This window comes from Ahaetulla prasina, chromosome 2, assembly GCF_028640845.1.
Source record: "Ahaetulla prasina isolate Xishuangbanna chromosome 2, ASM2864084v1, whole genome shotgun sequence".
NCBI classification, from domain to species: Eukaryota; Metazoa; Chordata; class Lepidosauria; order Squamata; family Colubridae; genus Ahaetulla; species Ahaetulla prasina.
Genome location: NC_080540.1, coordinates 90,684,910 through 90,707,416, shown reverse-complemented (window position 1 = coordinate 90,707,416; position 22,507 = coordinate 90,684,910). Strand labels below are relative to the sequence as shown.

At 31.4% G+C, this 22,507-nt stretch overlaps 1 protein-coding gene across 4 annotated transcripts in view; it reads right to left on the bottom strand.

The window, feature by feature from the left end:
- The window catches only part of FLT4 (fms related receptor tyrosine kinase 4), a 143,442-nt gene that overhangs the window by 21,994 nt on the left and 98,941 nt on the right, over positions 1 to 22,507 (bottom strand). For 3 of the 4 annotated variants that reach the window (XM_058168427.1, XM_058168429.1, XM_058168428.1), the window contains exons 15-22: positions 20,837 to 20,968; positions 20,399 to 20,505; positions 19,686 to 19,821; positions 18,700 to 18,804; positions 14,317 to 14,430; positions 11,056 to 11,144; positions 7,911 to 8,067; positions 646 to 740 (exon numbers count right to left, since the gene is read on the bottom strand). In XM_058168427.1, coding sequence (XP_058024410.1) covers positions 646 to 740; positions 7,911 to 8,067; positions 11,056 to 11,144; positions 14,317 to 14,430; positions 18,700 to 18,804; positions 19,686 to 19,821; positions 20,399 to 20,505; positions 20,837 to 20,968 — 935 coding nt within the window. Of the gene's footprint in view, positions 1 to 645; positions 741 to 7,910; positions 8,068 to 11,055; positions 11,145 to 13,686; positions 13,776 to 14,316; positions 14,431 to 18,699; positions 18,805 to 19,685; positions 19,822 to 20,398; positions 20,506 to 20,836; positions 20,969 to 22,507 lie in introns of all 4 variants that reach the window. The other variant, XM_058168426.1, reaches the window with a different exon arrangement.

Genomic DNA, 22,507 nt, shown 5'->3' with positions numbered 1-22,507 from the left:
AACAGCTCACTTGGATGGATTTCATTTCATTACATGCGTACAAATGTATTTCCCAACTGCAAGTCAGTTCAGAAGGGGGAGCAATGTTGACTGCAATTTACTGATAGGTTCTGTCACCTCGTTTTGTGGATTTTGACCAGCTCAAGGTTGACTCAGCCTTCTATCCTTCCATGGTCAGTAAAATGAGGACCCAGATTATTGGGGGCAATATGTTGATGTGTTTATAGCACTGCTCAGAGAGTGCTATAAAGCACTGTGGTGCAGTATATAAATCTAAGTGCTTTTGCTATGGCTATGAGGCCCAACATGTGATCTGTGCAGTGGGTGGGAAAACAATGTCTCTCCTTTATTGGATAACTCCTTCCCAATCTTTAAATCAGTATTGTTGAACAGATGGCTCAACCCATAGTCAGGCCTTTTGTCAAAATTGGCAGACCTGTTCCTGCTCTCACCCCATAAGAAAGCAGATTTGCTTCCACAGACAGGAAACTGTTTTCCCTATTTTTTTCCAAAGCTTCTCTATATTTGTTTTCATCCTGCATCAACCTGTGGATTATTGATATTTCTCTCCAATAATAGCTATCAAGAGAAGACAAATGTTGAGATGGATGAATGGACGGACGGACAGACAGATAGATTGCTTACTTTTCTAGAGGCTAGAAACTCCATTCCACGGGCAACCTGAAAGCTGTAGCAGATCAGATCTTCCATTGTCAGAGGGCTTTGCCATAAATCATCCACTGTATAAAAGTTCAAATAACAAGATTACATTCTGTAGGCTGGCAGTGGAAAAGAAAAGGTTACTTTCCCCAGGCAACAGGTTATACTCTATCACTGCGTTTGGAGGAGTGGGAGGATGTCCCATTGTAATCTTGCTAAGTAGAAAAAGGTAGTGGGATCGATTACTATTGTCCAGGAACAATGTTAGTGTTGATCATTGGTTAGTTAAAACAAACTGGATGGCTGACAATCAAAGAACAAAGGCAGGCAGTAAAAACAAGGAAAACCAAATGAAAACCAAATGAAACCTAACATTATAAAAACTTGTCATTACAACCAAATTATGTCCACACCACTCCTCTCATTCCTATCTCATCCTACCCTAACACTTTAAGGAAAAGCTAAGAGGTGTTGCTACAGAAAAGGCATACTTCCTAAGTAGTCACACTAGATGGTGACACCTCAGAGAAGGAACCTGGAGCATCACTCTACCCAATTTAGTAGAACAAGTAGAGTACCCACATAGGAAGAGGTGGTCTTCCAGATAAACTGCCTGATGCCATACAGGACTTTTGTCAGGTGCGAAAGACTAGGTCCACACATGAAGTTTCAATTAAACTGATTTATTGCTAAAAGCCTGAGCTGGATAAGGCTCAATGGCACTCAAAGGGAGTTGGACTGAGTTCTTTTGTGGTTACTTAAGAATTCTAGGCTGATCCCCTTTTTCACTCCACCCCTATTGTGCCATCCATTCTCCTACAGTTTTAAAGGGGATAACCAGCACCTTGAAAGCAGAGGCAGTACAACTGAGGCAGCAATGGTATAGCATGGACAATCTGAGAGGTGCTCAACACTATGCAAGCGGCCACATTTCAGACCGATGCTAACTTCTGGGTGAACTTCAAGGGCAGCTCATATAAAGCACAGTGCAGTAATCCATACAAGAAATGACAGAGGCGAGTGACCATGAGCAAGTGCTCCTGGTCCACAAAAGGGCACAATTGGCACGTAAGATGAATCTGTACAATGAATCTTCTCTCAGGCAGCAGCTGGGAGTCTAAGAGGACCCAGTTCTGTACAATTTAGTTCAAATGAAAACAACAAGAGCTTAAACATAGATATAGCTGCATGCTGGGTAACAAGTTCAATAGTGCTGAGAACATGGTCAACCTTCACACAAGTTATAGGGCATCTCTTTATTAGATATCTATCCATTAATTGAAGTAAATCTTTTATCTGCCAGGAATTAGCAGTTTAATTATGAGAGATTTAACAGCAAATAAACATGAATTCTGTCAAAGAAATTGAGACTGAATTGAGTGTGTCTTTTGGCGGGGGCGGGGGGGACGACAGCCTTTCTGCATCTGTTTCCTGATTGAAAAAAGAAATACAGATAACAAAATTGCTTGCCTGCAGGAAAACTGTGTGTTTCTTTTTGCACAGGTGCTACAAACGATTAAGCCATGGAATGATACTGATCTTTTGTAGAATCATATATCTTTGCCCTGTGACCTTAGCTAAAATGGTAAATATTTCTGGAAAGTTTTATATATTCATGAAGTGACAGAAAGGCAGGAGATTGTTTTGATAAAACGGAACTGTCTCATACAAAATATTTGGTCTCTAAGAGAGAATTGGGAAGGGCAAAATGTTAAACTCCTATTTTTGAAACAATATGAAAGAAAAAATATTTTTATGACTACAAACCAGCTTATTTAGTGAATATGTTAGCATAATTATTGTAATTATTATTCATATCAGTGAAATTTCTCAAATATATATTTGAATAAAATTGCTTCAGCTATACAACTAGTAATAATTGTATTCATTAATAAAAACTATTATCAAAATGATAAAACAGGATGAGCACAGAGGTTTTTTGACAACTTTATGCATATATTCTTATCCAAATAAAAGTATTTCTCTTCTCTCTCACCCACACCCACACCCATACACACACCCACACGATATTTCTGAAACTGAATTTAATATATAAATCTTAAATTCATTCAGTGTTCAATATTCTGAATTAATCTGTTTCCCCCCCTTTATTCTGTCTCTTTCAAATACCTAAGAGATTGTTGCTGGATGTGCTGCCACTGGAATTCTAAATCTTTCACCTCTGAATTTAAATAAATAAATAAAATAAAATAAAATAAAATAAAATAAAATAAAATAAAATAAAAAAAAATAAAATAAAATAAAATAAAATAAAATAAAATAAAATAAAATAAAATAAAATAAAATAAAATAAAATAAAATAAAATAAAATAAAATAAAATAAAATAAAATAAAATAAAATAAAATAAAATAAAATAAAATAAAATAAAATAAAATAAAATAAAATAAAATAAAATAAAATAAAATAAAATAAAATAAAATAAAATAAAATAAAATAAAATAAAATAAAATAAAATAAAATAAAATAAAATAAAATAAAATAAAATAAAATAAAATAAAATAAAATAAAATAAAATAAAATAAAATAAAATAAAATAAAATAAAATAAAATAAAATAAAATAAAATAAAATAAAATAAAATAAAATAAAATAAAATAAAATAAAATAAAATAAAATAAAATAAAATAAAATAAAATAAAATAAAATAAAATAAAATAAAATAAAATAAAATAAAATAAAATAAAATAAAATAAAATAAAATAAAATAAAATAAAATAAAATAAAATAAAATAAAATAAAATAAAATAAAATAAAATAAAATAAAATAAAATAAAATAAAATAAAATAAAATAAAATAAAATAAAATAAAATAAAATAAAATAAAATAAAATAAAATAAAATAAAATAAAATAAAATAAAATAAAATAAAATAAAATAAAATAAAATAAAATAAAATAAAATAAAATAAAATAAAATAAAATAAAATAAAATAAAATAAAATAAAATAAAATAAAATAAAATAAAATAAAATAAAATAAAATAAAATAAAATAAAATAAAATAAAATAAAATAAAATAAAATAAAATAAAATAAAATAAAATAAAATAAAATAAAATAAAATAAAATAAAATAAAATAAAATAAAATAAAATAAAATAAAATAAAATAAAATAAAATAAAATAAAATAAAATAAAATAAAATAAAATAAAATAAAATAAAATAAAATAAAATAAAATAAAATAAAATAAAATAAAATAAAATAAAATAAAATAAAATAAAATAAAATAAAATAAAATAAAATAAAATAAAATAAAATAAAATAAAATAAAATAAAATAAAATAAAATAAAATAAAATAAAATAAAATAAAATAAAATAAAATAAAATAAAATAAAATAAAATAAAATAAAATAAAATAAAATAAAATAAAATAAAATAAAATAAAATAAAATAAAATAAAATAAAATAAAATAAAATAAAATAAAATAAAATAAAATAAAATAAAATAAAATAAAATAAAATAAAATAAAATAAAATAAAATAAAATAAAATAAAATAAAATAAAATAAAATAAAATAAAATAAAATAAAATAAAATAAAATAAAATAAAATAAAATAAAATAAAATAAAATAAAATAAAATAAAATAAAATAAAATAAAATAAAATAAAATAAAATAAAATAAAATAAAATAAAATAAAATAAAATAAAATAAAATAAAATAAAATAAAATAAAATAAAATAAAATAAAATAAAATAAAATAAAATAAAATAAAATAAAATAAAATAAAATAAAATAAAATAAAATAAAATAAAATAAAATAAAATAAAATAAAATAAAATAAAATAAAATAAAATAAAATAAAATAAAATAAAATAAAATAAAATAAAATAAAATAAAATAAAATAAAATAAAATAAAATAAAATAAAATAAAATAAAATAAAATAAAATAAAATAAAATAAAATAAAATAAAATAAAATAAAATAAAATAAAATAAAATAAAATAAAATAAAATAAAATAAAATAAAATAAAATAAAATAAAATAAAATAAAATAAAATAAAATAAAATAAAATAAAATAAAATAAAATAAAATAAAATAAAATAAAATAAAATAAAATAAAATAAAATAAAATAAAATAAAATAAAATAAAATAAAATAAAATAAAATAAAATAAAATAAAATAAAATAAAATAAAATAAAATAAAATAAAATAAAATAAAATAAAATAAAATAAAATAAAATAAAATAAAATAAAATAAAATAAAATAAAATAAAATAAAATAAAATAAAATAAAATAAAATAAAATAAAATAAAATAAAATAAAATAAAATAAAATAAAATAAAATAAAATAAAATAAAATAAAATAAAATAAAATAAAATAAAATAAAATAAAATAAAATAAAATAAAATAAAATAAAATAAAATAAAATAAAATAAAATAAAATAAAATAAAATAAAATAAAATAAAATAAAATAAAATAAAATAAAATAAAATAAAATAAAATAAAATAAAATAAAATAAAATAAAATAAAATAAAATAAAATAAAATAAAATAAAATAAAATAAAATAAAATAAAATAAAATAAAATAAAATAAAATAAAATAAAATAAAATAAAATAAAATAAAATAAAATAAAATAAAATAAAATAAAATAAAATAAAATAAAATAAAATAAAATAAAATAAAATAAAATAAAATAAAATAAAATAAAATAAAATAAAATAAAATAAAATAAAATAAAATAAAATAAAATAAAATAAAATAAAATAAAATAAAATAAAATAAAATAAAATAAAATAAAATAAAATAAAATAAAATAAAATAAAATAAAATAAAATAAAATAAAATAAAATAAAATAAAATAAAATAAAATAAAATAAAATAAAATAAAATAAAATAAAATAAAATAAAATAAAATAAAATAAAATAAAATAAAATAAAATAAAATAAAATAAAATAAAATAAAATAAAATAAAATAAAATAAAATAAAATAAAATAAAATAAAATAAAATAAAATAAAATAAAATAAAATAAAATAAAATAAAATAAAATAAAATAAAATAAAATAAAATAAAATAAAATAAAATAAAATAAAATAAAATAAAATAAAATAAAATAAAATAAAATAAAATAAAATAAAATAAAATAAAATAAAATAAAATAAAATAAAATAAAATAAAATAAAATAAAATAAAATAAAATAAAATAAAATAAAATAAAATAAAATAAAATAAAATAAAATAAAATAAAATAAAATAAAATAAAATAAAATAAAATAAAATAAAATAAAATAAAATAAAATAAAATAAAATAAAATAAAATAAAATAAAATAAAATAAAATAAAATAAAATAAAATAAAATAAAATAAAATAAAATAAAATAAAATAAAATAAAATAAAATAAAATAAAATAAAATAAAATAAAATAAAATAAAATAAAATAAAATAAAATAAAATAAAATAAAATAAAATAAAATAAAATAAAACTATTATCAAAATGATAAAACAGGATGAGCACAGAGGTTTTTTGACAACTTTATGCATATATTCTTATCCAAATAAAAGTATTTCTCTTCTCTCTCACCCACACCCACACCCATACACACACACACACGATATTTCTGAAACTGAATTTAATATATAAATCTTAAATTCATTCAGTGTTCAATATTCTGAATTAATCTGTTTCCCCCCCTTTATTCTGTCTCTTTCAAATACCTAAGAGATTGTTGCTGGATGTGCTGCCACTGGAATTCTAAATCTTTCACCTCTGAATTTTGAAGACATATTTAATAAAAAATAAAGAGGGCTTTCAAGGAGATATTATCAAAATGATAAAACAGGATGAGCACAGAGGTTTTTGACAACTTTATGCATATATTCTTATCCAAATAAAAGTATTTCTCTTCTCTCTCACCCACACCCATACACACACACACGATATTTCTGAAACTGAATTTAATATATAAATCTTAAATTCATTCAGTGTTCAATATTCTGAATTAATCTGTTTCCCCCCCTTTATTCTGTCTCTTTCAAATACCTAAGAGATTGTTGCTGGATGTGCTGCCACTGGAATTCTAAATCTTTCACCTCTGAATTTTGAAGACATATTTAATAAAAAATAAAGAGGGCTTTCAAGGAGATATTATCAAAATGATAAAACAGGATGAGCACAGAGGTTTTTGACAACTTTATGCATATATTCTTATCCAAATAAAAGTATTTCTCTTCTCTCTCACCCACACCCATACACACACACACGATATTTCTGAAACTGAATTTAATATATAAATCTTAAATTCATTCAGTGTTCAATATTCTGAATTAATCTGTTTCCTGATTGAAAAAAGAAATACAGATAACAAAATTGCTTGCCTGCAGGAAAACTGTGTGTTTCTTTTTGCACAGGTGCTACAAACGATTAAGCCATGGAATGATACTGATCTTTTGTAGAATCATATATCTTTGCCCTGTGACCTTAGCTAAAATGGTAAATATTTCTGGAAAGTTTTATATATTCATGAAGTGACAGAAAGGCAGGAGATTGTTTTGATAAAACGGAACTGTCTCATACAAAATATTTGGTCTCTAAGAGAGAATTGGGAAGGGCAAAATGTTAAACTCCTATTTTTGAAACAATATGAAAGAAAAATATTTTTATGACTACAAACCAGCTTATTTAGTGAATATGTTAGCATAATTATTGTAATTATTATTCATATCAGTGAAATTTCTCAAATATATATTTGAATAAAATTGCTTCAGCTATACAACTAGTAATAATTGTATTCATTAATAAAAACTATTATCAAAATCTCTGGGGAAGCACATGCAGCCAGTGTCATGAAATCCTCACTCCTATTATAGGCATACCTTCATTCATTTTCATTTGATGGCATATATTATATAATTGCATAACACGATCCCCTGAAAATTCTGGGTCTTTCTTGACTTTATTGTGACCTAATTCTTATGAAGAAGAAATTTAAATAATGACTCACTATTTCTCCCTATCCTATAAACTGCCAAGAACACATACTACTGTTACCATTTACACTGATGGTGAATAGTCCAATTCCTCAGGCTCTCCATGTAAAATACACAAAACTTCCAGTATCTTTCTTGCCCATTTTTTTTTCTAATAGCTAAGATTAGGATAAATAGTAACCCACATAGTTACCATTGTTTTTCAAGATTTGTTAACACCATGATTTAAGAAACCCTGCACAATGAATTATAGTCCTCTGAAGGACAAACAGTCAGACACCATTTTTTACCTTCTTGTATGAAATGTGGTGATGGTGCTGTCTGACTCTTGTTCACTAGAAGTCTATTAAAAATTGCACTGTCATGGGTGCACGATTGGCTCCTTTTGTCTGCTCGAACTGCTTCCACAATGGAACGAACTTGGATGCGCAGCCTTGGAGATTTTTCCTGGGAAGACAACCGGATGACAAAAGTTAGCAATAGCAATAGGACTTAGATTTAGATACCACTTCACAGTGCTTTCTAGCCCTTTCTAGCCCTCTCCAAGCAGTTTACAGATTCAGCATATTGCGCCCCCACAACAATCTGGGTCCTCATTTTATAGACCTCAGAAGGATGGAAGGCTGTGACAACACTGAGCCAGTGACAACTGAACTGCCAAACTGCAGGCAGCCAGCAGGCAGCAGAAGTAGCCTGCAGTACTGCATTCTAATCACTGAGCCACCATGGCTCATAGTTATTAGGAGGCAAATTATTCAGTGATTCAATCAATAGGGATATTTCTTCTCATATTAGATCAAACAGTCCAAACACACTAAACTTTACTGAGCAGATAGAAAGATAGAGTAAACATGGGAATAGCGGACATACAAGTCACAATACAGATGAGGCAAACAGCTTATAAAGTGGGTATGAAAATAAGAAATCTCTATTTGTATCTTATAGTACTTCTAAATGCCATTCCTAAGCCCAGACAAATGGGAAGGGCTGGAGAAAGACCTAGTGATCTATTCCAATTATATTATTATCAAGAAAGGATATGCTGCGGACTCCATTGGCAAAGAATTTCAGCCGGCAGGGTCCAGGAGAAAAACGTTTTTTGCTGTAACATTTGGAATATTGTGCCTCTCAAAGTGAGCTCTGCCTCCACCCTCTTGGCCTTCCAAAAGACCCTGAAAACCTCACCTGGCAACTGGCTTGGGGATGCCAATGGTGTATTTTATTTTGAAGGTGGTTAGTAATATAGGAAGATTCCTCCCACGGCCTATTTACATATTGGTCTCTTTTATCTAACTTTTGATTAAATTTGATGTTTCTTAATATTATATCTTTTAACATTTTTACAGGTCTTACTGTTTTATATTATGTTTTCATAATGTAATGTTGCTTGACAGTGAAATGGACAGCATATAAATTAAATAGATAAATAGATAGATAGATAGATAGATAGATAGATAGATAGATAGATAGATAGATAGATAGATAGATAGATAGATAGATAGATAGATAGATAGATAGATAGATAGATAGATAGATAGATAAAAAAATAAAGTTTTGTGGGAAAAATTCAGAGAAAAATTTGACTATGATAGCAAAGGTTGGAGTTCCAGGGAAGAAAGTATCAAATGTGCTACTGGGAAGACCAACGTGTTACAAGTAGTTTAGGAGATAATGAGACAGCAGCATAAATCCCCTTGAAGAGCCTGAATGCTAATGAAGCCTACGATGAAAGGCACCATCTGTGCTGGAACAAAATGAACAAGGCTGTATGATTGGAACTGGAGTGTAAGAAGTATGAACCACGGGAAGCTGGATATCTTCAAGAAAGAATGGCTAGGATCAAAATAGGCATTCTTGCCATCAACTGGACTGGGAACAGCGACATTCAGCTAGATGGGTTGACAGAAATGACAACATCAGAAGGAATGGAGGAGCACTGATAACAAGCAAGAAAATCATCAAATAAGTTGAAAGGTTCCAAACAAGTAAATTACAGTGTAATGGTGATTTGAATCAAAGCAAAGCTTCGGAATGTCACCATTTTCCAAATAAATGCACCTACAGCTGCATCCAAAGAAGAAATAGAACAATGTTATGCTAACGTTCAAAAAGATTACAGAAAAACTAATAAAAAGTACATAGTATATAGTATAACATTATGGAAATTTCAACCTCCAAATCTGAGAAAAAACAGAAATTGTTGACAGATTTCGTTTAGGAGAAAGGAATGCAGTAGGTGATCACTTGCTGAAGTTCTATCAAGAAAATCAGCTACATTGTTTATTCAACTATAACACTATTTATACACATGGATTTCACCAAATGGATTGTATCACATCCAAATCAATTACACCTAATGCTGCCAATAATGGAAAAGGATATTGGATAAGATGGATTTTCTTAATGACCACATGATTTGTTTAACCACTGCAGTGACTCCCTTTACGGCCATCATAAAATGGTTGTAAAATTGAATCCCATCACGTGGTGATCACCCTGGCTTATTATGACCCAATTGTGATCATAAGTTGAGGACTATCTGTACTGTGCACATTTTACACAGCAAACAGTATCAAACAAGGAGATATTAGGCTTCACTAAACCAGTGATATCACTGGAAGCTTTCCAACCTAAGAGTACCTCATTTTATGTTGTTGTTTGGTTGGTTCCTCATATTAGTCATGTCCTGCAATCAAATTGCTTAGCTAAATCAGTTATGGTTAAAAAAAAAAGAGGTGGCAAAGGATTGATATCATGAAAGAAGAAACATTAAACAAATTTGTACAACATCAGGAAGAATGGAGAGTGCTAATCTATAAATCTGAAATTTAGTCTGGGCGAGACTAAACAAATGAAGACAGATACAGAGTTCCATCCATTCCAGTCTCCCTTTTTGCAATGCTGACTTCTACATGCCTTTGGCAGCCCACAAACTGAATACGAGGACAAGAGTAGCTTTCCATTGTTGTTCCCATGCAACAGACATTTAAAGACATACTGCTTCTGAACTTGATTGAAAAAGGGGACAATTTAAAACAGTGGAACAATAAATGAGAAAAAATGGTGTATTCTTCTTGCTTCCACAAGCCTTCCTACTTTGCCCCATCAGCTGATTTTCTCTTTGCCAGATTCCCAGATTATTAAACTCACAACTAGGGACGGCAATTTGGAAGCAAAAGGTATGGTTTCACAATGGAGAAACATCATTATTATCATAATCACTATTTTTCCAACAAGGTGATATCTTCAGTCACAAATTATATCTTACCATCTCACGTAGTTAGTTTCCCATTCAAATATCAAGCAACATGAACTGCTAAATAAAAGTTTATGCATGCAGCATACTTCCAATATCATTGCTAAATTTTCTTCAGATCATCACCTTCTCCAAAAATAGGGATTAGAAACAGTGCTAAGAAAACATCAGTTACATACCCTGTAAGGGCTGAATCCTTCCCGTTTGGTTCGCAAATAATTGGAGAGGTTTCCATATTTGCAGAATTCAACAATTACCATGAGGGGACCTGCGAAAGAAAAGCCAATGAAGAAAGGAAGGAAGGGAATTGCACAGAAAATGTCAATCATCCAGGTCATGTTGTTGGACTTTTGCTTCTCATCCAAGACCTTTCTTCAGATCAACTTCTAAACCTGAAGAAACTTCTTGGATAACGTTTTCAAAGGGAAAAAAACCCCAAGAAGGTCCAGTTGTCTTTCAGGAAAAACGTCTTTGGAACACAGAAAAAGTTATGAACTGTAACTGTCTTTCAAGGGGTGGTTCAGTTGGTTGAGTTAAATATTATCAATAATAATAATTAGCAGCAACTCTGCAGACTTTCAGTTTCAATGATTTATTTAAAATGTTTATATAGCCACCCATCTTATGGCAATTCCTGGTAGAACTTTATATCTAAAGGAATTGTTTTACTGTTGAATAGAGCATTGGTTCCCAATCTTTGCAGCTGGGCTCTGCCCGGTGTGCATGTGAGTGGTAGGTGCACATGTGCATGCACAGCTCCATTTGTGCGAGTGGCACGTACGCATTCTCCACTCATGTGAATGGAGCTTTGCGCGCGAGTGGAAGGTGTTTGCGCATGCACACAGGGCTTCACTCTGCTAAGCAGCAGGCACTTGTGCTCGTTTGCGAAGCTCTACTTGTGCGAGCAGAGGATGCTTGAGCGGAGAGCGGCTTGCCCACAAAGTTCCACTTGCAGGACACAAGCGCCCAATGCTCATGTGAGCGGAGCTTCACCCATGCACACTTTCCCATTTCTTCCAGCCCAGTTTTGAACAGGCCACAGCCCGGTTGTCAACTATGGCCAGGGGTTGGAGACCTCTGGAATAGAGCACACACCCCTGCAAATCTGCATAAGTGCAATATTTGACATCAGAACTTGTGCTTAATCAAATACCTAAGAGATTGTTGCTGGATGTGCTGCCACTGGAATTCTAAATCTTTCACCTCTGAATTTTGAAGACATATTTAATAAAAATAAAAGTTTTGTGGGAAAATTCAGAGAAAAATTTGACTATGATAGCAAAGGTTGGAGTTCCAGGGAAGAAAGTATCAAATGTGCTACTGGGAAGACCAACGTGTTACAAGTAGTCTAGGAGATAATGAGACAGCAGCATAAATCCCCTTGAAGAGCCTGAATGCTAATGAAGCCTACGATGAAAGGCACCATCTGTGCTGGAACAAAATGAACAAGGCTGTATGATTGGAACTGGAGTGTAAGAAGTATGAACCACGGGAAGCTGGATATCTTCAAGAAAGAATGGCTAGGATCAAAATAGGCATTCTTGCCATCAACTGGACTGGGAACAGCGACATTCAGCTAGATGGGTTGACAGAAATGACAACATCAGAAGGAATGGAGGAGCACTGATAACAAGCAAGAAAATCAGCTACATTGTTTATTCAACTATAACACTATTTATACACATGGATTTCACCAAATGGATTGTATCCAAATCAATTACACCTAATTCAGCCAATAATGGAAAAGGATATTGGATAAGATGGATTTTCTTAATGACCACATGATTTGTTTAACCACTGCAGTGACTCCCTTTACGGCCATCGTAAAATGGTTGTAAAATTGAATCCCATCACGTGGTGATCACCCTGACTTATTATGACCCAATTGTGATCATAAGTTGAGGACTATCTGTACTGTGCACATTTTACACAGCAAACAGTATCGAACAAGGAGATATTAGGCTTCACTAAACCAGTGATATCACTGGAAGCTTTCCAACCTAAGAGTACCTCATTTTATGTTGTTGTTTGGTTGGTTCCTCATATTAGTCATGTCCTGCAATCAAATTGCTTAGCTAAATCAGTTATGGTTAAAAAAAAAAAAGAGGTGGCAAAGGATTGATATCATGAAAGAAGAAACATTAAACAAATTTGTACAACATCAGGAAGAATGGAGAGTGCTAATCTATAAATCTGAAATTTAGTCTGGGCGAGACTAAACAAATGAAGACAGATACAGAGTTCCATCCATTCCAGTCTCCCTTTTTGCAATGCTGACTTCTACATGCCTTTGGCAGCCCACAAACTGAATACGAGGACAAGAGTAGCTTTCCATTGTTGTTCCCATGCAACAGACATTTAAAGACATACTGCTTCTGAACTTGATTGAAAAAGGGGACAATTTAAAACAGTGGAACAATAAATGAGAAAAAATGGTGTATTCTTCTTGCTTCCACAAGCCTTCCTACTTTGCCCCATCAGCTGATTTTCTCTTTGCCAGATTCCCAGATTATTAAACTCACAACTAGGGACGGCAATTTGGAAGCAAAAGGTATGGTTTCACAATGGAGAAACATCATTATTATCATAATCACTATTTTTCCAACAAGGTGATATCTTCAGTCACAAATTATATCTTCCCATCTCACGTAGTTAGTTTCCCATTCAAATATCAAGCAACATGAACTGCTAAATAAAAGTTTATGCATGCAGCATACTTCCAATATCATTGCTAATTTTTTTTCAGAAGATCATCACCTTCTCCAAAAATAGGGATTAGAAACAGTGCTAAGAAAACATCAGTTACATACCCTGTAAGGGCTGAATCCTTCCCGTTTGGTTCGCAAATAATTCGAGAGGTTTCCATATTTGCAGAATTCAACAATTACCATGAGGGGACCTGCGAAAGAAAAGCCAATGAAGAAAGGAAGGAAGGGAATTGCACAGAAAATGTCAATCATCCAGGTCATGTTGTTGGACTTTTGCTTCTCATCCAAGACCTTTCTTCAGATCAACTTCTAAACCTGAAGAAACTTCTTGGATAACGTTTTCAAAGGGGAAAAAACCCCAAGAAGGTCCAGTTGTCTTTCAGGAAAAACGTCTTTGGAACACAGAAAAAGTTATGAACTGTAACTGTCTTTCAAGGGTGGTTCAGTTGGTTGAGTTAAATATTATCAATAATAATAATTAGCAGCAACTCTGCAGACTTTCAGTTTCAATGATTTATTTAAAATGTTTATATAGCCACCCATCTTATGGCAATTCCTGGTAGAACTTTATATCTAAAGGAATTGTTTTACTGTTGAATAGAGCACACACCCCTGCAAATCTGCATAAGTGCAATATTTGACATCAGAACTTGTGCTTAATCAAACAAAAGGATTTTGTAGCATTGCTTTATTTTTCCCATTTGCCGCTCAATACTGATGAAGCATATTTACCATTAGGTTTGGTGCAAGCCCCCAGGAGATTTACCACGTTCAGATGGTTTCCTATGTGAATGAGGATCTTCAGTTCTGACATGAGAGCCTTGTGCTCACTTGCAGTAGCTCCCTCTGAAACAAGTCTAGCTTCAGTTATACGTATCGGTATTAGTCTTTCAATCATTCAAATTTATATTTAAGTTTCAGATGGAAGGATAAAAAACATCTACAATACATAGGGAGAACAATTCATTGTAAACAAAAGAACCCTCTCTTCACACATCCTGTTTTTAAAGCAGGTCTTTGCAACTACATGCAACCTGTTGAATAAGGCCATTTATTTACATGGATATTGTGCCAGCGCAACAAAGCCTTTTTTCTTCCAAATATTTTACTCTTACATCAGAACTTTAAATGCACGTACTTAGGACTAAGCCCCGCTTTATGAGTTGGGATTTGCTTCTGAAAATAGAGAAAATAGGGCAGTGGAAATCCACCATAGCACTGGTAGTTCATTTACTACAGCACAAGTCAATAGAAATGTATGGGGAAAAATATAAGTAGCATACAGTGAGGACAAGATCTTGATTCCAACTAATAAAATTATTGACTTAAAATCTATTTTGATTGCTTTTCATAAGTACAGATGGACAACCTATAGTGACTACCATCAAGTAACTTTTTTTCCCTAATACCATCTCAGAGCCAAAGTGCTTATGCAGTGTAGCTTTTTGGTCCAATTAATTTGATTGGTAGAAAGTTACAGAGATACTGTAGCTTCACCCACTTCTGGCTCTGAATCTAGCCACCACCTTTGCTAATCCTCCTAAATGGATTTTTCTCATATATCAATGACTATTCACAGGAAAAAGTATTTATGTTCCCATTACGTAATACTACTCTAATGATCAGTTTCTTAGACCTGAATGGGAGCATTATTACATTGAGACTGTTTGCATATCTGGGTTTCAAATTTATAGGAAAAAATAGGAACATTTACAAACTTCCATAACAATTAATTAAGCATGCAAATTAATGATATTCTCAGTTTGTCCCTGGGCTGTAAAATATTTTTTAAGAAAAGATTTACTGTAAATTTACTTACTTTTAAATTAAGTACCAAATGCATACAACCCCTATAGTCTCATTTTGATTTTTTGTTTTTAAGTTTGTTAATTGTGGTTTGGGTAGGACCAGTACAGTTTAAGGTTGTGAATGAGATTCTGAATTATAAGCCAATACTTTACAATCTATTATTATAAGAAGAAATATATAATTTTACTCTTTTAGAAGGGAAGGAATGTGTCAGCCTGGATTTACAACCTTGGATTGATGATATACAGTCACTTGCTGCTTATGAACTGAATGTATATTAATGTAATGGAAAGATTGATCACTATTATTCTGTGTGACTGAGGTTTAATGCTGTGTTTTAAAACTGAGTTGTTTTCTATATATATAATAATAAAATTCTGAAGCATTTTGCTTCAGCTTAAGGCCATGATAAATATACTATGACAACTCAATATAGGGGCAGCTATAAATGGATGGACGGATAAATAAATTGAAATGATTACTTCAAAATCTAGTTCCATATCAATACTATTTATAAAGACATCAAATTTCACCTCAGATCTCTGTGACCCAGTAGCAATTTGCCATCATTTTAGTTCTAATTTCAAATCAAAACTAATCAAAACAAGCATTTATTATGTCTGTGAGGTCAGTCAATTATAAATAAAAATTATATAAACTAACACATAAACACCTTTAAAAGTTTGATTTAATTTCTTATTTTTTTAAAAAAATTGTATACAAGTGGTACTTGAACAGAAGCTCAAAGTAGAGCCTAAATTTCCCCACAGCTTGGAATTCTAACTATAAACCCCAGGACATTAAAATAATAATTTAAAAAAATCTTCTGATACACACTGAAGCAGATGGAATGGAGCATAAACTAGCAATGCTAGTAAACAGTACTCTGGTATTTTTTCCAACAGCTACTTTACAAAAGGTGGCACTTGAACCTGAGCAAGAGACTGAAGCAGATACTGATACTACAAATACTGAATTGCAATATATTGTCAGGCCTGGAAGCCATCTTTTTCGTTGCATCTTCAGGCCTGCCACATTTACTACTATGGGAAATTGGGAGAAGGGATTGTATGGAGCATGGCTGATATATAGTCATAATAATGTTTCTTTCTCAGAAAGTCAAGGACATCTTGCCCTACACTTGGAGGGTGGAACGGGGAAGCATCTCCAGTTGGCTCGGTGTTTGGATTGGACCATGTGGGTGTTGGGTAGGGTCATGAACTTTCCTTTGGGTGGGAAAAACCTGGAAGCTTTCAGATTTAGGTTTTCCCAGATGTGCCAATATGACATCTCTAATAAAATGTAACTTTGAGAAAACTCAAACCTTGGAGTTTTCTTTTGTTGGGGGTGTTAATTGGAACCCTGACATGCATCTTATTTATTTTCAACGATTGAAAGATATAATCTTCGAAGACTGAAGATGCACCAGCATTTTATGATCATCTCTAATATAATATATAATATTCAGCTCCAAGGTAAATGTTGTACCTTGATGAACGTATCTTTTCTTTTATGTACACTGAGAGCATATGCACCAAGACAAATTCCTTGTGTGTCCAATCACACTTGGCCAATAAATTTCTATTCTATTCTATTCTATTGTTCTTTCATGCAAGGACTAGGCAGTGTTACTTTAGTGCAGATTTTGGACTTGATTCTCTACATGACCTCTTTCAACTCTATGATTATTTGTAGTTAGTATTACCAATTTGTAATACTAAATTTTGTAATAATAACAGCAGTAATGCAGGAAAACATGATGATTTTTTCACAAAGAAGCGCTCAAAACTCCCAGAAAAATTAGAAGTACCACAGCAAGGAGAAAGGTAACTCTCTGCTGACTTTATCTACAGTAGCAGTAACACTTTCCTAATTTCAGTGGAACAGCAACGATTTCTGTACAGTGGAGGGAGAATAGCTTTAAGACCAAACTCCAATTACTAAAAGGCCCTGATTCTGTTGTAATAGCTATTACTCAATGCCTAGCCCTTTGGAATATTTTCCTTGGTTTTCCCTACCCTAATTCACATTGAGGTTAGCTTTAGAATCCCCACAGAGAATTAAAATAAATAGAGATGTAAAAGCTGCAATTTAAAATGTTAAGTTGATTAGAAAAAGCTGTTAGTACTTTCAAGTGCCTTAAGCCTTTTTATAAAATGAGATTCTATCAATATTCCATTATAGTACTTTGGGCTGAAGACATTAATCAGTTGTATTAACAGCTAAGCTACAAATAAGATATTCTGTTCTGTTAATTAAAATATTAAAATATCTTGTTCTCCAACCAACTTTCCTTCATGTTTCTTCTTTTTACTTTTAACCTTTCAACAATTATTTCTGGTAGTTTTGTTTTTTATGGAATAGTAGTTTTTTATGAAATAGTAGTTTTTTATGAAACGTCCACTAAAATTCTCATTTGTTTGCTAGATTTCTAGATTTTTATCCTCATCTCACTGGAGACAGCCAAATATTATTTTAGTCCAGTAAGATCAGATTTGTGCCTTCTCTTGATCAAAGCACAATTAAACATTCAAGAAGTGATGAACGATTGTTAAAATCGCTCCCACGTAACACCTCTCCTGCGCAGACTGCACTGGCTGCCTGTGGCCTTCCGGGTGCGCTTCAAGGTTTTGGTAATGATCTTCAAAGCGCTCCATGGCATAGGGCCGGGCTACTTACGGGACCGTCTGCTGCCACCGAATGCCTCTCACCGACCCGTGCGCTCTCACAGAGAGGGACTCCTCAGGGTGCCGTCGGCCAGGCAGTGCCGACTGGCGACACCCAGGGGAAGGGCCTTTTCTGTGGGGGCTCCCACCCTCTGGAACGAGCTTCCCCCAGGACTTCGCCAACTTCCTGACCTTCGAACCTTCCGCCGCGAGCTTAAGACACATCTATTTATCTGCGCAGGACTGGACTAGAATTTTTAAATTTTTAAATGTTTAAATTTTAAATCTGGTTTTAAATGGGGTTTTATTATTTATATCTCTATTTTAAATATTCGGCCTATGTAATAAGTTTTTTAAATTAATGTTTTACTCTGTATATATATATATATATGTTTTTATCAGGCTGTAAACTGCCCTGAGTCCCTAGGGAGATAGGGCGGTATAAAAGTGTGAATAATAAATAAATAAATAAATAAATAAATAAATAAATAAATAAATAAATAAATAAATAAATAAATAAATAAATAAATAAATAAAATCATGGGAAAATTGTCTTCCAGAGACAATTAGTAGCTTGATGGATACTTCCAGATAAAGCACTAATATTCTCATATTTATGGAATCCATTTATTTTACCTACCTTTCAGCATTTTAACTGCCACGGTTTCACAGCTGTTGCTTTTGTTAATTCCAAAGGCAGAGGCTTCCATTACTTTCCCAAAAGCCCCATGGCCCAGGACTTTACCTGAAAAAAAAAGTAAAAAGGGGAGTGCAAAGCAGGCTTTAAAAAAAAAAACCCAGAGTTCAATTGGAGGAATTTATATAACTATTCACAATGACTTGAATGAGACTCAAACAAAACAGGAAATGGAGACAACAAAGAAATAAAGGTATGAAAAGGAAGAGGAAATAATGGCATTTTCACCATCTACAGGTGGTGCTGCCTTTTCACAGTAAGGGTAAGGAGAGGAAGTGAGAAAGAGGCAGTGTCAACAAAGCAAAGGAAGGAAATCGCTAGCTAAAGCGGGATGTCATGTCTTGCTTTTGAAAAGAAAATACCAGAAAAGTGAGGGCATTAGACTGGAAAAGATGGCACTTCAATAACTGCTGTATCCACTGTCCATATACCTTTGAGTAGATCCACCCTGGCTGTATGCATACTGCAATCCAGAACACAGTGGATGTTGGGTTGAGGCCACAAAAACTGTAGATCCCATGAGTTGCTCTTACAGCACAACTCAACATAATAAGGGCCGTAATAGCTCAGGCTGTAAGATAGCCTGTTATTAGAACACAGCAGCCTGCAATTACTGCAGGTTCAAGCCCGGCCCGAGGTTGACTCAGCCTTCCATACTTTATAAGGTAGGTAAAATGAGGACCCAGATTGTTGGGGGGGCAATAAGTTGACTTTGTAAATATACAAATAGAATAAGACTATTGCCTTATACACTATAAGCCGCCCTGAGTCTTCGGAGAAGAGCGGGATATAAATGTAAATAAAAAATAATAATAATAAAAAAAACACCATGCGGTACAAACCCTTATCAGCAATCGGAATCCCCATGATTGCTAGGAAGTGTTTACAACTATTCCTCTCTCACCAGCAAACCCAATGTTTTTGTGTACCTAATCGAAGTCTCTCCCGAGGAAATTCCCATTTGTTGGAATCATAGGTCAGGTATTCACACTGTTCTTCCAAAGGGACTTCATTTGGATTCATGATAATGGAAAGGTAGCCTGTCTTGATATCAGCATGAGCAGGCTGCAACACAAGAGAAAGATTGTGAAAGACTAAATTGTGGTCATTTTGCAAAGGGCATGTGACACTGTTTAGTTTTCTTCGAATCCTGATCCTTGACACTGGCTCTGCTTGTCTTAGCAAAAAGAAAAATAGTTCTGACATCCAGTCACTCTATATAACATCTGCTAGAAACTGATTCATTGTGAGAAACTTTTTTTTCCTATTAAGTGTGCTACACTTTATTTACAAACAAACAGCATGGGCAAATGACAGAGAAGGGCGTTCTATTTGGTTCTTTGGCTCTTTTCCACAGCAAGGCCAACATTATTCATGGCTGCCAGCCATTTTTTCTCCTGAGAAAACGCAGATAATTTTTGCCTGAAGAAGAATAAAAGCATGACAGTACTGGAATGAGACTATAGAAATGGCTATCCTATGTTATCTTCCCCAATAAGATGTCTTTCAGATTCATCTCTTACATTTCCCATTTAAGAATGGTAAAATATTTGTCTGATTTTAAGGTTGGAGCTGTTTATGATTCTGTTTGCTACTACATCAAATCAAACTTGTTAGATGGAGGACGGAAAAGAAGCCTTACTCTCTTGATATTACAGAAGATGAGGATCAAGAGAATCCAGAAGAAGATGGCAATAACCCCAGTTCCGATTAAGATGACGATTTCCACATTGGTCCTGTCATCTGAGCCTATAGGTGAGGAAGATCATGAACAAAAGAAGTAGAAGAAAATAAATAAATAAATAGGCATATAACAAATCAAGGATATACACAGAGAAAGCCAACATACAGAAAGAACCAAGGAGGAATTGTTGGAAATTTTCTATATTTTCTTTTGATTGGGCTAGTTAGGAATAACTTTTTATGATATAAAGGATAGAGAATGAAATTTGTTTTATGGCTCCAGTATGGCAAAAGGCCTTCCTTCCTTCCAAATTGTTTACCTTTCTTCTTCTTCTGCTTTATTTCCAAATACACCAATCTCTCTATAAAATCAGAGGACTGAAATTAGTAATAGTACCTTCTACAGAAACACTGGCAGAGGAATTCACACAACCTTTGGCATTGCAGACACTGCATAGATAAAGACCAGCATCTTCTTCTCTCACCCTTTGGATACTGAGCCTCTGATTGGAATCTGCCAAGTCAATCCCTGAAACACGGAGGAAAAGAAAGGTATTCAGCTATGAATAATAAATCGACAACAGTCATTTTTACCTTCATTCCTAAATTTATATACTATTTCAAGCAGCTAATTCTAAGAACCAATGCCCATCGTTGGACCATTATTTGTTTCTTTATTTATTTATCAAGTCTATATAGCTGCCAATCTCATGAATATGACTTTGGGTGGCGTACTAAACAATTGAAACATAAGTAAAACCATGGGAGGGTATCTTCAAAGTCCTACATGCAACATAGTCATTTCATGGACTCCCTAGGACCAAATTAAAATTAATTTATTGAAAATCAGTAGAGTTGAGGCCAATCTCACTTGGAGGGGGGATAATTTTTTTATTTTTTATTTATTTTTATATTTATTTATTTATTTATTTATTTATTTATTTATTTATTTATTTATTTATTTATTTATTTTGTCGAGTACATATTAGATAATATATAAGTATAAGCATGAATTGAATACATAAAATGAATACAATTAAAGGGAACATTAGGACAGGGATGGTAGGCACACTGGTGCTCTTATGCACGCCCCTTACAGACCTCTTAGGAACGGGGTGAGTTCCTAAGTAGGACAGTAGACAGTCTTAGGTTAAAGTTCCACAATAATGTTCCACAGGGCAGCTGCTTGCCTCCTGTGTCCTGTCAGATGCCCCTCCAGCTTAATCTGATGGGATGGGTAAATGTATCTAGGAGAAGGGGGTCCCTGATATGACTTGGTCCCATGCCACTAAGGTCTTTAAAGGTCAAAACCAGCACCTTGAACTGAACCTTAAGCAGATTGGCAACCAATGCATCTCTGGAGCAGAGGTGTAACGAATGCAATGCTGGAAGCACACATAACTGCCTACACAATGCCACATTTTGCACCAACTGAAGCTTTAAGCTCCAGATATTCTTCAAGGGAAGCCCCATGGAGAGTGCATTAAAATAGTCCAGCGCTTCCAAAATGTTTTCCTTCATTATCCAAAACTGCTAAACAGAAAGTTCTTTTTACCCAATGTAAGTAAAATCTTTTAAGTCAATTTAAACATCCAATTTGTTGTGACTGGATAATAATTTTTTGCGTCATTGTGTCATACCTAAAGAAAAACCACTTTTACTCAGGTTTGGGAAACACCTCAATTGTCTGTTTGGGGTGTAACCGTAACATGAGTAACTGAGATAAAACCTTATTACCATTAGTAGCAATACTGTAGTAATAGTAGCAATAGTCTTAGCCTCATAATTAGCACTTGGATAGTTTTAAAACCATATGTTCCCATAATAAAGTAATATCTATAAAACACGAATATCCATCCATTTGGATGTAGTCAAGAAACAATCCACATAGAAGATAACATGCTTTTTCAAAATAATAGTAATATAAATGTAATAAATTACATTCATAATGTCAGAGTCAATTCTCAGAGGAAAACAAGCTGAAAAACTGCCAAAGCAAGAATAAAAGGAATCTGGATCTTGCATCCAAAAAAGGAGGTTTTTTTCAAACTTGATGCAAATCTATCTT